Source organism: Tauraco erythrolophus, chromosome 10 (assembly GCF_009769465.1).
Source record: "Tauraco erythrolophus isolate bTauEry1 chromosome 10, bTauEry1.pri, whole genome shotgun sequence".
NCBI classification, from domain to species: domain Eukaryota; kingdom Metazoa; phylum Chordata; class Aves; order Musophagiformes; family Musophagidae; genus Tauraco; species Tauraco erythrolophus.
In genome coordinates, this window is record NC_141474.1 from 33730692 (window position 1) to 33744057 (window position 13366).

At 40.4% G+C, this 13366-nt stretch overlaps 1 protein-coding gene across 1 annotated transcript in view; it reads right to left on the minus strand.

Moving 5' to 3' along the window:
• LOC104374521 (tyrosine-protein kinase JAK1) overlaps positions 1–13366 on the minus strand; it is a 60676-nt gene that overhangs the window by 15425 nt on the left and 31885 nt on the right. The window contains 6 exon segments of the mRNA XM_086617857.1: positions 852–1009; positions 1770–1943; positions 3469–3811; positions 4393–4556; positions 5741–5894; positions 11480–11603. Of these exon segments, the coding sequence (XP_086473983.1) occupies positions 852–1009; positions 1770–1943; positions 3469–3811; positions 4393–4556; positions 5741–5894; positions 11480–11603 (1117 nt within the window).

The window sequence follows — 13366 nt, forward strand, 5'->3', positions numbered from 1 at the left end:
ATGATTTAGTTGTGTGCATTCCACGCGCTCGCATTTAGCTGCACGGAGCAAGGGAGGAAAGTTTGACTAAGCTCTTCCATGCTGAATGGGGAAATTCCACATCCAACACAGTGCGTACATAAAGTCTCAGTTTTCTATATATTACATTTTCAAACCTAAAAGGAAAAGCCAAAACGGTAGGCAGAAGGGAAAATCATTGCTTTAGCTATTTAAAAAAAAAAAAAAAAAGGCTTTGTGCATCCATCCAAGGACTCCCAGTGTCACTGTAGATACAGTTCAACTCTGTTGCCCTAAAATATTCCCATCTGTTCAACTCACAATGATCTTCATAGTGAAGTAAGCCTCAAAATACTCTGAAAGTGACGAAACGCTGGGTTTACAGATGAGTAAGTTGATGTGGAGAGAACTAGTGATATTTTTTTCCATATAATCACTAGAAAAAGTAAGTTGTTCTACAACCTTTTGTTAATTGACCACCTTCCAAACGTCAGATTGCCTCAACAGATTCAATATCATAGAATCATAGAATGGTTAGGGCTGGAAGGGACCCTCAAAGGTCATCTAGTCCAACCCCCCTGCAAGGAACAGGGATATCTCCAACTAGATCAGGTTGCTCAGGGCCTCGTCCAACCTGGCCTTGAATGTCTCCAGGGATGGAGCATCCACCACCTCTCTGGGCAACCTGTTCCAGTGTTCTACCACTCTCATGGTAAAAAATTTTTTCCTAATATCCAATCTGAATCTACCTCCCTCTATTTTAAAACCATTACCCCTTGTCCTATCACAATATGCAGTAACATTAGACAACTAATTACTCCAGTGGAAAAATAAGAATGGACCATTTTACTAACCAAATGGGTCCGTGGCATCCATTCTTTATGTTGTGCTCAATCAGCGGGGGAGCCACATCCGTGCAGAGATAGTGGTGGGCATCTGCTGTAAGTCTGAAGTATCCATCTACCAACGACGCAAACGACAGGGCCTCGTCATGTGAGGACAGCTTTAATTCCTAAAACAAAAGGATGTTTTAGTCAAGAATTCTTACAGTTCCGCTAAAACATTTCAGGAATGTTTTGATATTCAGCAATTTTTGAATAAAGCGGCTAAAAAATTGTCCAGAAAGCTATGACAGAAAACCACATACATTTAGGAATCCACCACTGACCATCCTCTATCCTCCTCACTCATCACTGGCTAGAAACTTTCATTCTCCAGCATGACTTACGTTCTGCTCTAATCCTACATGCTGTAAGGCAAACTCTTGTGCCAGCCTTCGTGAAACGCCAGAAATTCAGGAGTGAAGCAGTCCTGTTGGATTTGAAGCCAAGGGCACTCTAGTGGCCCGTTTCCAAATTCTAGCAGCTGGCAGCCCACAGCAAGAACAACTGGTTATCTATAAACCAACTCTCCTCTTCCTCCCTCCCAGGCCATCTCTGCATTCATCTCCTCTCCCTCTGCCATCCGTGCTGAGCTCCTCTTTCCTGATGCTGCTTTTGGCCATCCAAGCTGCAGAGAGGAAGGCCACAGGCTGAGAAGCGTATCAAGGAGGCCACCAGGCACTGGTCGTATGCAGCAATGAGTGTAGAGAAACAACTGTGCTCACCAACTTCCTGCTCTTCCAACTAGCACTTTTCCATCTGTGCTTTCAACTGTTATTTAGAAGTCTCACTAGAAAACGTTCCTCAAGGAGGTTGTCACCTGTTGCCCAACAACACTGTGTCACTACAGCTTCCCATGGGAGGGAAACCTATCCAAGGTTTGGTTCTTACCATCCTTTTGTTATCCTGCTTGTTAATGCTAACTGTAGACTCCCTGATGACAATATGGGTGATTTCAGGAAAATAGGAAAAATTGTTCCACGAGTCTCGAATTTTGTGTTTTTCTTCATCTTTCTTGGTTTTGCCATCGGACTTTTTCTTCTTCTCTTTCTCTGTCTGTACAGACTGCAAATACATTTTGAATAAAAAGCATACTAGTAAAAACATACTTTTTTAGCACAGTGTTTCTGTGCTAAAACAAAAATTCATGCCAAATTAATCCAGCTATTTTATTCTTGAATGCTTTTTGCACCCAATTATCAATTCATTTGCACGTTCAGTGTGTCTGTACTCCAAGGATATACTTCAGTCAAGAACTGTCCATAAGTTTTCACGAGGATAAAAGAAACCAGTCATTAGCTGGGTAACTTGCCTCTCTCTCAGTATGCTTGGAAAAACTTTAAGGGCAGTACAGGGCTGAAAGTGTTCTACTGAAATTTCTAAATTATGTACTTGAAATACTATCTCAGAGCTCAGCCCCAAAAGCAAGAGCCACGTTCTTCTCCCACTCCATGCCTGAACTGCTGACAGCAGATGAAATTCTGCGTGCAGACCACAACGAAGCAGAGCATCTTACAGGTCAAAAATTAGTGAAAATTATTAGAAACTGCTTATTTAAAAAGATAAAGGTTCAGGCTGAGCAAAGCTTCCTGCTAATCACAGAAAGGTTCTCACTGAGATTAAAGTCTCTGGTTTAGGCATTTAAATAAATATAATCTATAAATCAGCAGAAACAGGAGCCTTACAAGAAACAGGCTGCGCTTCTTGCAAGGTTTTCTGCTCAAGTATCAGTTCTTCCTTCCCTCCTGCCCATTAATATCATAATTCAAAACAGAAATTCTCCATCAGAGATAGAGATAGTTAGGTTACCTCTAAACAGAGTGAAGCACAACATTTTTTGTGCTACAAAAGATAGCTATCAGTGGGGTTGTCATCACTGCGGGGAACTGAGGCAAGCAAAAAGAGGTCTATTTGTTCCAGTATCATACATGGAGAAAAACTGTAGAATGTGCCATAACCTCTTCAAACCTAGAGCATGTTTAATATTTATGTACACAAAATACAGAAGAGGTTAACCAACAGCATTGAAACAAGGAACAACATCTATCACTGGCATGAGAAAGCTTAGCTTTAACGTCACTATATTTGAATTTATTCATGAAAAGTCTGTGAGTATAAGCAAGCAGCGCACCTGGCGTGCCATATACAGAAAAAGCATTAACAGACTTTGATCTCAAGACAGAGCACCAAGCTGCAAAGGCCTCCACAGACATGAATCTTTCAAGACTTGCAGCTGGTCTGGCAGATATAGTGCAGTCTTTAATCTTCCCACTGAATCTTCCTGGTCAACAGGTTGCCCGCAGAGGTTGTGTGGTGTCCAGCCTTGGAAGTTTTCAAGACCAGAATGGATAAAGCCCTGAGCAACCTGGTCTGATCTCAAAGCTGACCCTGAACAGGGGGCTGGACTACAGGTCTCCTGAGGTCCCTTCCGACCTGCATAATCCTATAATCCTATGAAAGAAGTTCTTTCAATAAAAAGCTGATGTGATAAAAAGCTGATCTGCGGCCATGGAAGATTATGACCATTTTTTAACAGTTGTTATGCCCTGAAAAGCAATCCTCTAATTCTCATTTAACAAGAGATACTTACCTTTGGCTTGAGCCTCCACTGAATTCCATTGTTTCCTGTTACAATGACTTCATATAGTGGGAGGATCTCATTGTCTCCACAATTAGATCTATTTATTTCATTCTCAGATGAAATCAGCAAAAATGAAGTCTCAAAGATTTCTGCTCCAAAATGTTTAGTCAAGGTCTCCATTGTTGATAAGTATTTAACTTTCAGATCACGTGGAGACACACTACTGTCACAAATGGTTTTGTTGTTAAACTCCTTAAGGAAATGCTTGAAAACGTTATTTATCCGAATCCTCGTTAAGAAATTCCTCTGTCTGATAGTCTTGTTCAAAGTTTCAGGAATATAATGCTTATAACTAGAAGGAAAAACAATGCTATGAGTTAATACTGTTGTCCTAAACTTCTCAGTCTCCAAAACCTACAACTGCCTGACTTTGAAATTAGAGAGAGCAAGATGCAGTACACCACTGTGCAGCTGGTACTGTACCAGTGGTTTACAGCATTAATAGCCAGAAGAAATTCAAATTATAACCTTGTCTGAAAGCTTTTCAGTCAGATGGATACAGCCCACTCAAATCAATAACACAACCCATTCTAATAGTTATCTCATTAGGCTGCCACTTAACATCACTGCCATTTCTGAACCTACTGCCCCAGAACCCTGAATTTACAGCGAGTCAATTGGCACCCAACACACCAGTAGTACCCAGTACACTGGGCTCACTAGTGGCACAGATTTCAAATACTCCCCAGGTAAGAAAAAAAATCAGGTTTTCTAATACATATCCCTGTTGACAAGATTAGGAAGATCCACTTAGCGATAGCAGTGTTGGGCTTGTAACTCCTGTACAGTCAGACTCTGGCAGGTAAAACGCTTAAAATCTCTGCTGGAAGAGAAGCACGGCAGACCCAACAGAGACAGAGTATTCCAGCTTACCTGATATCTTTGGGAAGCTCCGGAAGCTTCATGTCTTTCTTGATGGCATAGTGAGAGATCGCAAGAACAGCCATCCCCAGACATTCGTTTTCAATTTCATGAACCTCTTGATCGTTTTTAGGATCACGGATTGGTGCCAGGCCTTTCACTAAGTCATACTGACCCTGAACAGGAAGCACGAAAAGAAAGCTACCAGGTTATCTGTGCCTGACAGAAATCTTTTAAAATGACAATTTGTGGAACAGGTGGAATCACCACGTGGATCGTCACAGCTCATCCATCCCACGTACAGTCCACAGCGTTGTGGCTTTCACCAAGAACGTGTGTAGACAGCCAGGTAGAACGTCAGCACTGCTCTCACACTTCCAAAACCCCTGTCCCCTTCTTGTACACATGAGCTCACCAAAAATTCACCTTCTCTGTAATTAACTAAAGAAAACGCCATCCCTGTCCCCTTCTAGCACCATTATGATTTTTTTCTTTCTGGTACACAATAAATACTTTCTGTCTCTGCTTTATCTCTGCCCTTCATCCCCTGGTGTCTCTATGAACCTCATGCACTCAGTCTCTAAGCCACATCTCAAAGCCAAGATTGCAAACTCTGTGGCAGCCACCTGGCTCTGGGACAATGTGAAAAAATAGAGCAAAAATGTTTTTGTTGACTTATATTAGCATTAATGTTCTTCTGTTTGGCCTTTTTTCTAAACGTTATTACCCAAAAGTAAAAACTGTGCTTAATGCAACATTTTCTCACAATATCCATTAGGGTCTCTACTCAACTTAAGAGGTGTTTTCATTCTTTTTACTGGCACTCAAAAAAAGAAAAAAAAAAAAAAAAAAAAAGGACAAAACACAGTTTTGCAGCATGGTTTCAAACAGTGATTTTGCAAAATTCCGTATGTGAACACAGGAATGTTCACACAAAACAAGTATGATTAGTTCAATTACACAGAAAAAAATATTTGCTGTCAGTTTTTATACAGCTACTGCGCCTCTATAGAACTACAGATGTCAAAGCTGTTATGTGCAAATGTTTCACAAAAGAAAAGGTGATAACATTTACACCTAAAAATAATCAATATTAAAAAAAGTATGCTATAAAAATATAGCCCTCTTTGGACTGTGAGATAGGCAGTTTCTTTACACACTTCACATATGGGTAGATTGTTCTTCATGGAACAAATTCTCTTCTCTCCACCACCCAGAAGTGTGGAAAAAACACCAATTCTAACAGGGAAGGTTACATGTACTTTAGAAGACTGAAAGTAGGTCTTTAAAGCATCTTCTACTGGATCAAAGAGTTTTTGTGTGACTACAATGGCAGAGACACTTGCAAGAAACCTCTTACCTGTGCAAAGATGTATTCTAATGAGCTTGCATCAAGTATAGGGGTGCCTTCTGGTGCCAGCTTCTTCTCGTAAGAGTTCTTGGCCTTCCTTGGGGAATGTCTCCACACCGAGGGTTCGTTTTCACTAGTCCCATGCCAGTTTGTAAAGTAGTACCTTGCATGAAAAGAGGAACAAACTTTAAAAACTTTTGGGGAAATCCTCCATTTACATTAGATACGTATTTTAAACTTTTAAAAGAAAACCAGTTGTAAGTCAAAACCCATTGATCTTATGCTGGGAGGTTGCAACGTAAATGATCCACTGCTGAAACCACACACCTGGCCTGAGGAACTGGGGAAAAATGGCATATTAGTCAAAGGTCTTCAGCGTTTCCACTCAACAGCATCTCACTCCTAACTCATGACACCGTGCCTGACCGCCTGTCGCATCCCTTGTCCACCGAACAAGAAGCCATCACTCAGAGGACAATCATGTTCCCATCATCTCTGACATTGCTCAAGCTGTGTAAGAGAGTGTAACGCTTCTACCATGCAATGGTTGGCATTGGCATTCCAATATCTATGATGCCAAGATAAAATGGCTCATCTAAAGGGCTAACAAGACATCAGACCTCCTCCTCCACAGGCACCGAAGGAATGCGCATGGCAGAACTGCCCTGAGTTTCCCCCCATGGCTGGAGCGGGAAGCAGCGCGATGCTTCGCTCCTTGGAATTTCTGCTTCCCTCTGGTTTTGCACGGAGCTGGTGAAAAAGGCACTAATTCAAATCATCTGGTTCCAAAGGGACAGTCAATCTTCTGTGCATATTGCAAACAAGCTTTTCACTCACATCTGTACACAAGGCTATTTATTTGAAAACCTGCTACAGGAGTTGGCATCAGCTGAAAAAAAATCAATGGAATTTTGGAGTTCAAGCCTTGGTAGCACCTTTTGAGAAATCTTTGCCTAAATTATTCCACAAATCTGTTTACCTGAATTATAGTAACAGTTTAAATCAAGTAAAGTTCAGTTAAATCTGGTTTGAATCAATGTGCCTTTTGCAAAAGCTGGTGCCTCGCACGTGATGATGAACTATTCACAACTAAAAGGTCACAGCAGAGCAGGCTTACCCAACTGCTGTAAGAAGATGGCCATCTAACTCTAGAGAAGCATTCAGCAAAAGCAAACAATGCAGAATTACTGCATTGTATATATGTATTACTGCATTAATACAAAGGATGGTGTGAAATCAGAAATTTCTGATGGACAGTGACCACCGTGAGTGTCCCGCAAGTAGCTTCACATTACTGTGATATCCTGACAGCAAAGCTTTTAATGTCTAACTAAATCATAGAATCACAGAATGGTTTGGGTTGGAAAGGATCTTAAAGATCATCCAGTTCCATGATGCCATGGGCAGGGACACCTTCCACTACACCAGGTTGCTCAAAGCCCCATCCAACCTGGCCTTGAACACTCCCAGGGATGGGGCAGCCACAACTTCTCTGGGCAACCTGTGCCAGTGCCTCACCACTCTCAGAGGGAAGAATTTCTTCCTTAGATCCAATCTAAATCTCCCCTCTTTCTGTTTAAAGCCATTGCCCCGTGTCCTGTCACTACACACCTTTGTCCAAAGCCCCTCTCCAGCTTTCCTGTAGCCCCTTTAGGTACTGGAAGGCTGCAACAAGAAAGCTGACGCACAAAAAGCAGAGCAAAGCAAATCCAGCTGCCTCCAGGAAATGACTTTGTTTCCGTATGCTCCTTTATAAGATGAGTGATAATTAATAACTCCAATTCTTTGTTATTTCCTGAAAATAATTATGGGCAAGGTATTGTGTATTGTTTGTAACTGAGAGGAGAATTTGCTCCTTTCCCTGTTAAACTGCGCTTATTAAGACAACACTTGTAAGTTACAATAAAAATTAGAGCCCCATTGTTTGAGGAACCATATAAACAAAGAAGGAGAGTCTCTGCCTCGAAGAGATCAACGGACTTGTGATAAGGGGGAGACAGATTATTACTGTTCCAATCTCACCAAGTGAAACGGGAGCACAAGCTTTCCAATTCAGAAGTCCTGCAGATGAGCTGGAAAGGAGGCAGCGTGCTCCTGAGTTTCAGGAGCATGATCCAGCCTTCCTTTAGAGCCCTTCAGCCCAGGGGGTCACCCCGGGAAGGGGCAGCTTTATGTTGGACCCGTTCAATCTGGCCATGGAATGGTGGAAATGCTGGAGGGGGATCTGCTGTTCTCTCTCACCTATAGCAGCTCTGCTAGCCCTTCTTCCCAGAGTTTCCAGAAAAATGTGTATTGAGTTCTTTCTCCATGTCAAGCAGCACTGCTACCTCTGACTTAAACACAATCCAGCTGTGGAACAGTTAAACTCCTCCTCCATCAGCTGGTGTGCTAATTACTCCAGGATATTACAAAATACTGTGGTTTCTTATGTTGTAGACTGTTGAGTTTTTAACTTGAGGCAAGTGAAAGAAATATAGGGCTAGTTACAAAGTTTCTAGTGAAAAGCAAGTCCTTTTAAAATATTACCAAAAGTATACCAGCTGGCACAGATTTGATGGACAAAGGAGGAGGAGGATGGGAAGTCAACACAGTCGGAAACCAAATCTAAAGCTTTCAGCACTGGGAGAAAAATCAATCATCTAAAAGCATCTGAAACTACCCAGCCACACACCTTCATTTTATATATATAATTTTCATAGGACATGACTAAATCGAACCTATTGATACAATAAAATTTCAGAAATAAGGTTGTCTTCATAAAAATGATTTAGTCTCCAAATGATTTATCAGTCTAATATGCTGCACTGTTAAATAAGCCCAGACCATTTTCCTTTTTCAAGAGGAATTCTGCCTCTTGCAGAGCTCACAATAAACAATATTCATTTAGAGAACAGTTTCACAATCCTATCTTGCTCATAATTTTTCAGTGCTCAACCCTGCTCTCAGTTCAGATGCCTCAGCCAAGATACACAACAGATCAAAAATGAAAGAAAGGAAAATACTTTTTCACTAATACACTACAGTATTCCTAGGGAGACAGGAATCTTTAGATTAGCACCTAAATTCATATAATCTCTTCTTAAATGCATATGAAGTTATTTTAAATACATACTATTGGCCCAAAGTTTGCCAATTTTCATGCATGAACTACATCTGACAAAAGAGACGCCTCTGCCAAAATTCAAATCCCAACTCTAAAGCTTAAAAAAATAAAACCACCAGAATTTTCAAATACAGAAAGCAGGACATTTTCCAGAGCTTCATCCTATAAAATGGTAGAATAGAAAAGCTTCCAGGAAATAAAGTTCAACATAGAATAACTCTGTCCATACACAAAATTTGATGAGAGATGTGAACAGTCAAAGAGTTATAAGACAGAGCTGTTAAAGCTGTTTTAAATAATAAACTTACTTTTACCCACCATGCAAGTGAGACGCAGTACACATGAAAGAGTATCTGGGGAGAGCTCTCTTCGTTCCCCCCAAAGCAGAAACATATAAACACCAAACACAGCGGAAACTATTTTTTAAGAATTGAGTTAAAACCAGTGTCATACTTCTAATCAGAAGATTAAACTCTCACAACTACGTTTTTAAAACTCCACCTTCTTTTACTGAGAAAAGCACACCACATCAAAGAATTGCAGTACCAGGTGGAAATGCCCCAGATTCACATTAGAATCACAGAATGGTTTGGGTTGGAAGGGACCTCAAAAATCATCCCATTCCAACCCCCCTGCCATGGGCAGGGACACCCTCCATTACACCAGGTTGCCCAAAGCCCCATCCAACCTGGCCTTGAACACTGCCAGGGATGGGACAGCCACAGCTTCTCCGGGCAACCTGTTCCAGTGTCTCACCACCCTCAGAGAGAAGAATTTCTTCCTTATCTCCAATCTAAATCTCCCCTCTTTCAGTTTAAAGCCATTGCCCCCTGTTCTGTCACTACACATCCTTATCAAAAGCCCCTCTCCAGCTTTCCTGTAGGCCCCCTTTAAGTACTGGAAGACTGCAAGATCACCCCGGAGCCATTATTATCCAGTACATGGTAAATCTGTCTGATGTCTGAAAGCAAGAAGGGGCACTTCATGCTCTGTAAGAGGCCATCAGAATCCTCACAGCTTCTTCTAGAAAGTTACTCAATTCCGTTATTGTATGATGTTTATCTGCCAAACTTAATCACAGCTATTTAAATACGAGATTAGCCAAGGTTAAGTCATTAATATCACTAATAAACTGTGTTACAGAAAAAAAAGACAGGACTGTAATATCCTCTTCCTCTTCTAAAAATAGGTATTGGTATTGTAATTATTTGAAAAGCAAAGATATTTTTGTTGACTGTCAGTCTTAGTTTTTTTCTCATAACAGTTCATCCAGCAAGAGTAAGTCCAGCCTGGCACAAGTGTTACCAGAATCAAAATATTTTACAGTTCAAAGATAACATTTTCCAAGCTTTCTCTTTCGAGGCTAACAAGCCTAGAAAATGGTTTGGATGCACAACTGGAGGTTTACACATGCCAATTCTCTCATTAGCACATACGAGTGGCAGTCATGTTGTCTAACCAGAGTTTATCAGGAAAAGATGATAAAATCCACGAAACTGTGTTACCACTTGAAGTTTTATCTCTACAGCCCAAACTGACCATGTATGTGAGTATTAATTTTAAGGCAAAGAGGGAATATTACGTAGAAGCTTATTTGCTTACAGTTGTACCTTGAAAAATCGACAAAAATGATTTGTGGACTTGCTTTGGAAAGATAAGTAAAGTTTCTACACTAATTATTCTTGGAAGCAAAGCTTATTCTGTCCATTACATTATTATATATTATTATATATTATTATATATTATTATATATTATTATATATTATTATATAATATATTATTATATATTATATTATTATATATTATATATTTGAGCATGTATATCATACACACTCATACTGATGCAAGAAGAAAAGTCAGAATAGAAATTAAAAAAAAAAAGGCAGCAGTATAACGTGCAGAATTAGATTTCCATCAAATCCTGAAAGGAGGACATCCTTCTTCAGCTCCAGTATGTGAGAATGCTCAACAGCTGTCAGCAGTACTGCTCTTGTTTTCTAGTGGATGAGGGCTGGCACACCCATTCAGCCCCAGAAATCTCCACAGGCTACGTGCCATACTTTAGGAATGTCATCCGAAGTTCAACGTGATGGTACATGTCGGATAAAGATCCTGGGAACAACGGTTTCTGTTTTCTGAGGCTTTCTCCAGCCTAGTGTATGCCACCCACAGCGAGGTCACGTAGATTTCCCTACGATCCCAGAGGAGAATTTCAAAAGCAATGTAGCATGGTGCTTTTTTCCTTTCAAGTTAATAGTAAAATTCCCAATGACTTCAGCCGGAGTACAGTTCACTTTGAACACTCCAAATGGAAATCGAAACATGCAAAACACTGACATAATAAACCAATATTTTTGAGCCTTTTTCTCAATTTAGCTTTTAGCTAGCTCAGTCACCTACAGCTTTGTGGATACAGGTTCTTGTGGTTTTTCAACTTCTGGGGCTTTTTTTGAGGTTATGTAGCAAGATGAAAAAAAAAAAATCAGGAGACATTTTAAGCTTTTCCTGTTAACCTCTTATCTCTGCTGTGAAAAGCAAGCTGCTGCTTTTGGTTTTGCTTTCCTGCTTCTTCAGTGAGTTCAGTAGTAAGAGTTGAAGCACCTCCCTATGACTAAGGAATCATTTTCCAGATGTTTTGCACTTACCTCATTCGATAATGGAGCCGGTGTGACGTTTTTTCATCTATCTTAAAGACCTGGTTTGGTGCGTACCAGAGTCTTCTGTTTTCATCGTAGAGCGCAAAGAGATTGTGGCACAGAGGAGAGATAGCTGTCAGAGAAAAGTCAGCAACTGTTATGAATCACAAGGCTACCTATGCATGCCTCAAAAATACAAATGCATAAAGAAAATATCTGATCTTGCAAAATACACCGTAAAAATAAACTAATACTCGGATTAGTTTAAAACAAATACTAAGAAATTCACAGTTAAAGTGGAACTGCAAACTGTGCACTGGTTCACTCCACTGGTTTTATCGAGTATTAAACAGCGTATCATTTCAGCTGCTTCTAACATTAAACTTATTCTGAAATCCTGATTTTGCCAAGGGTCTGAACTTAAGAGGAAATGATTTAAAAATCTTTTTTTTCCAGATCACAGAAATGGATGTTTTAAAAAAAACACTCAGCAATACCAGGACTTTGTTCTCAGTTTTATTTCATTAATAAATTTTACTCCCATAGTTGAAAGAGAAGGCTTTAGTGAAAATTCCCTTCTCATTAGCAAACAAACAGAAAGCACAACATGTCATTTTTCCATTCTTTGCTAATTCAATAGAGGGTTTTCTAACAAAGAACAGACTTTGACTTGTATGTCTAGGCTGATCCACTTTAACCTTTGCATTTACATCATCCCAGAGAAAAAACAGGCTATGACATGTTTACAGGTCTACTTTTGTTTGAATACCTTGCTTCAGTTTCCTGCTCAATAGGAGGCAATACCTTTTTCCAAAAGCCCTGGTCAGGTGAGCAGCTCTGTTGCACAGAGCACTGCAGCATGTGCTTAAGTGCCTTTCTGAAACTGGGCCAACTGCAGAGCACTTTGTTTGGGTTCTGCAGAATTCTGGGAAATCCTTTCTACTATAAATTGGGGAGAAAGAGCAGAAGGGAAGAGAGAAGCCAAGGAAATAAAAACCCAACGGCCTAACTGCAAAGTTCATAGAAGGTGGGGTTGAGCAGTCGCTACCTTCTGCAGGTCAACAAGCAGTAGGTAGATGCCATCAATGGTTTAACTCTTGGAGCTGTGATTTACAGCAGAGACCAGCATCACAGGCTTGCTGGAACGGGTCAGACTTTTGTACTTCACTACCACGTGCTGTGGACTTAGCGAAAAAGCGAGAGAAGGCAGAAAGAAGTTCCCTTAAGGAAAGCCCACTTGAAGTAATTTCTTCAAAGGTTTTAAACTTCCAGCAGAAATTACTGGGAGCAGTTGCACAGTACGGTGGTTCACACTCATACCAACGGCAGCAGCTTGAAGTTCTTACACGTTGACATAAACAGGAGGGTTTTAAATACTCCTCATTTTCATTAAAACTATGCGAAAAAACATGAGTACTAATCTGAGGAGGTTTGTCCTTTGGATCCCCATCATTCTTGTCTTTCCAAGGAAAGAGAAGCAACAAGGCAAATGAACTGAACGGTACTCAGCGTTAGAAGAACCAAGATGGCATGGGAAAAGAAAACATTTTAAAGCTGCAGGAAGACTTATGCCCAGTTTGCCTGTTTATACAGCCAAATTCATCACTCCCACACATCAGCTGAATAGTATTATGAAACTCGGGGAACACAAAATTGGGATCAGGGCAGGAAAGAACTTTAAAATTGTAAATATAAAAGTACACTTGTTCATGTGGCTCAAACGGAACAAATTTCACTAATTCCAGTAGAATTACACAGATGGTTCAAATATTTTGCTGAGTCAAGGAGCACAGTGACAAAGCAAGAAATCTTCATTATACATTTATGTATTACTGCAATCGTGCGCAGTTCACGATGTCATAACTGGTGAATTATTAGCAGTACAGACATCATAAC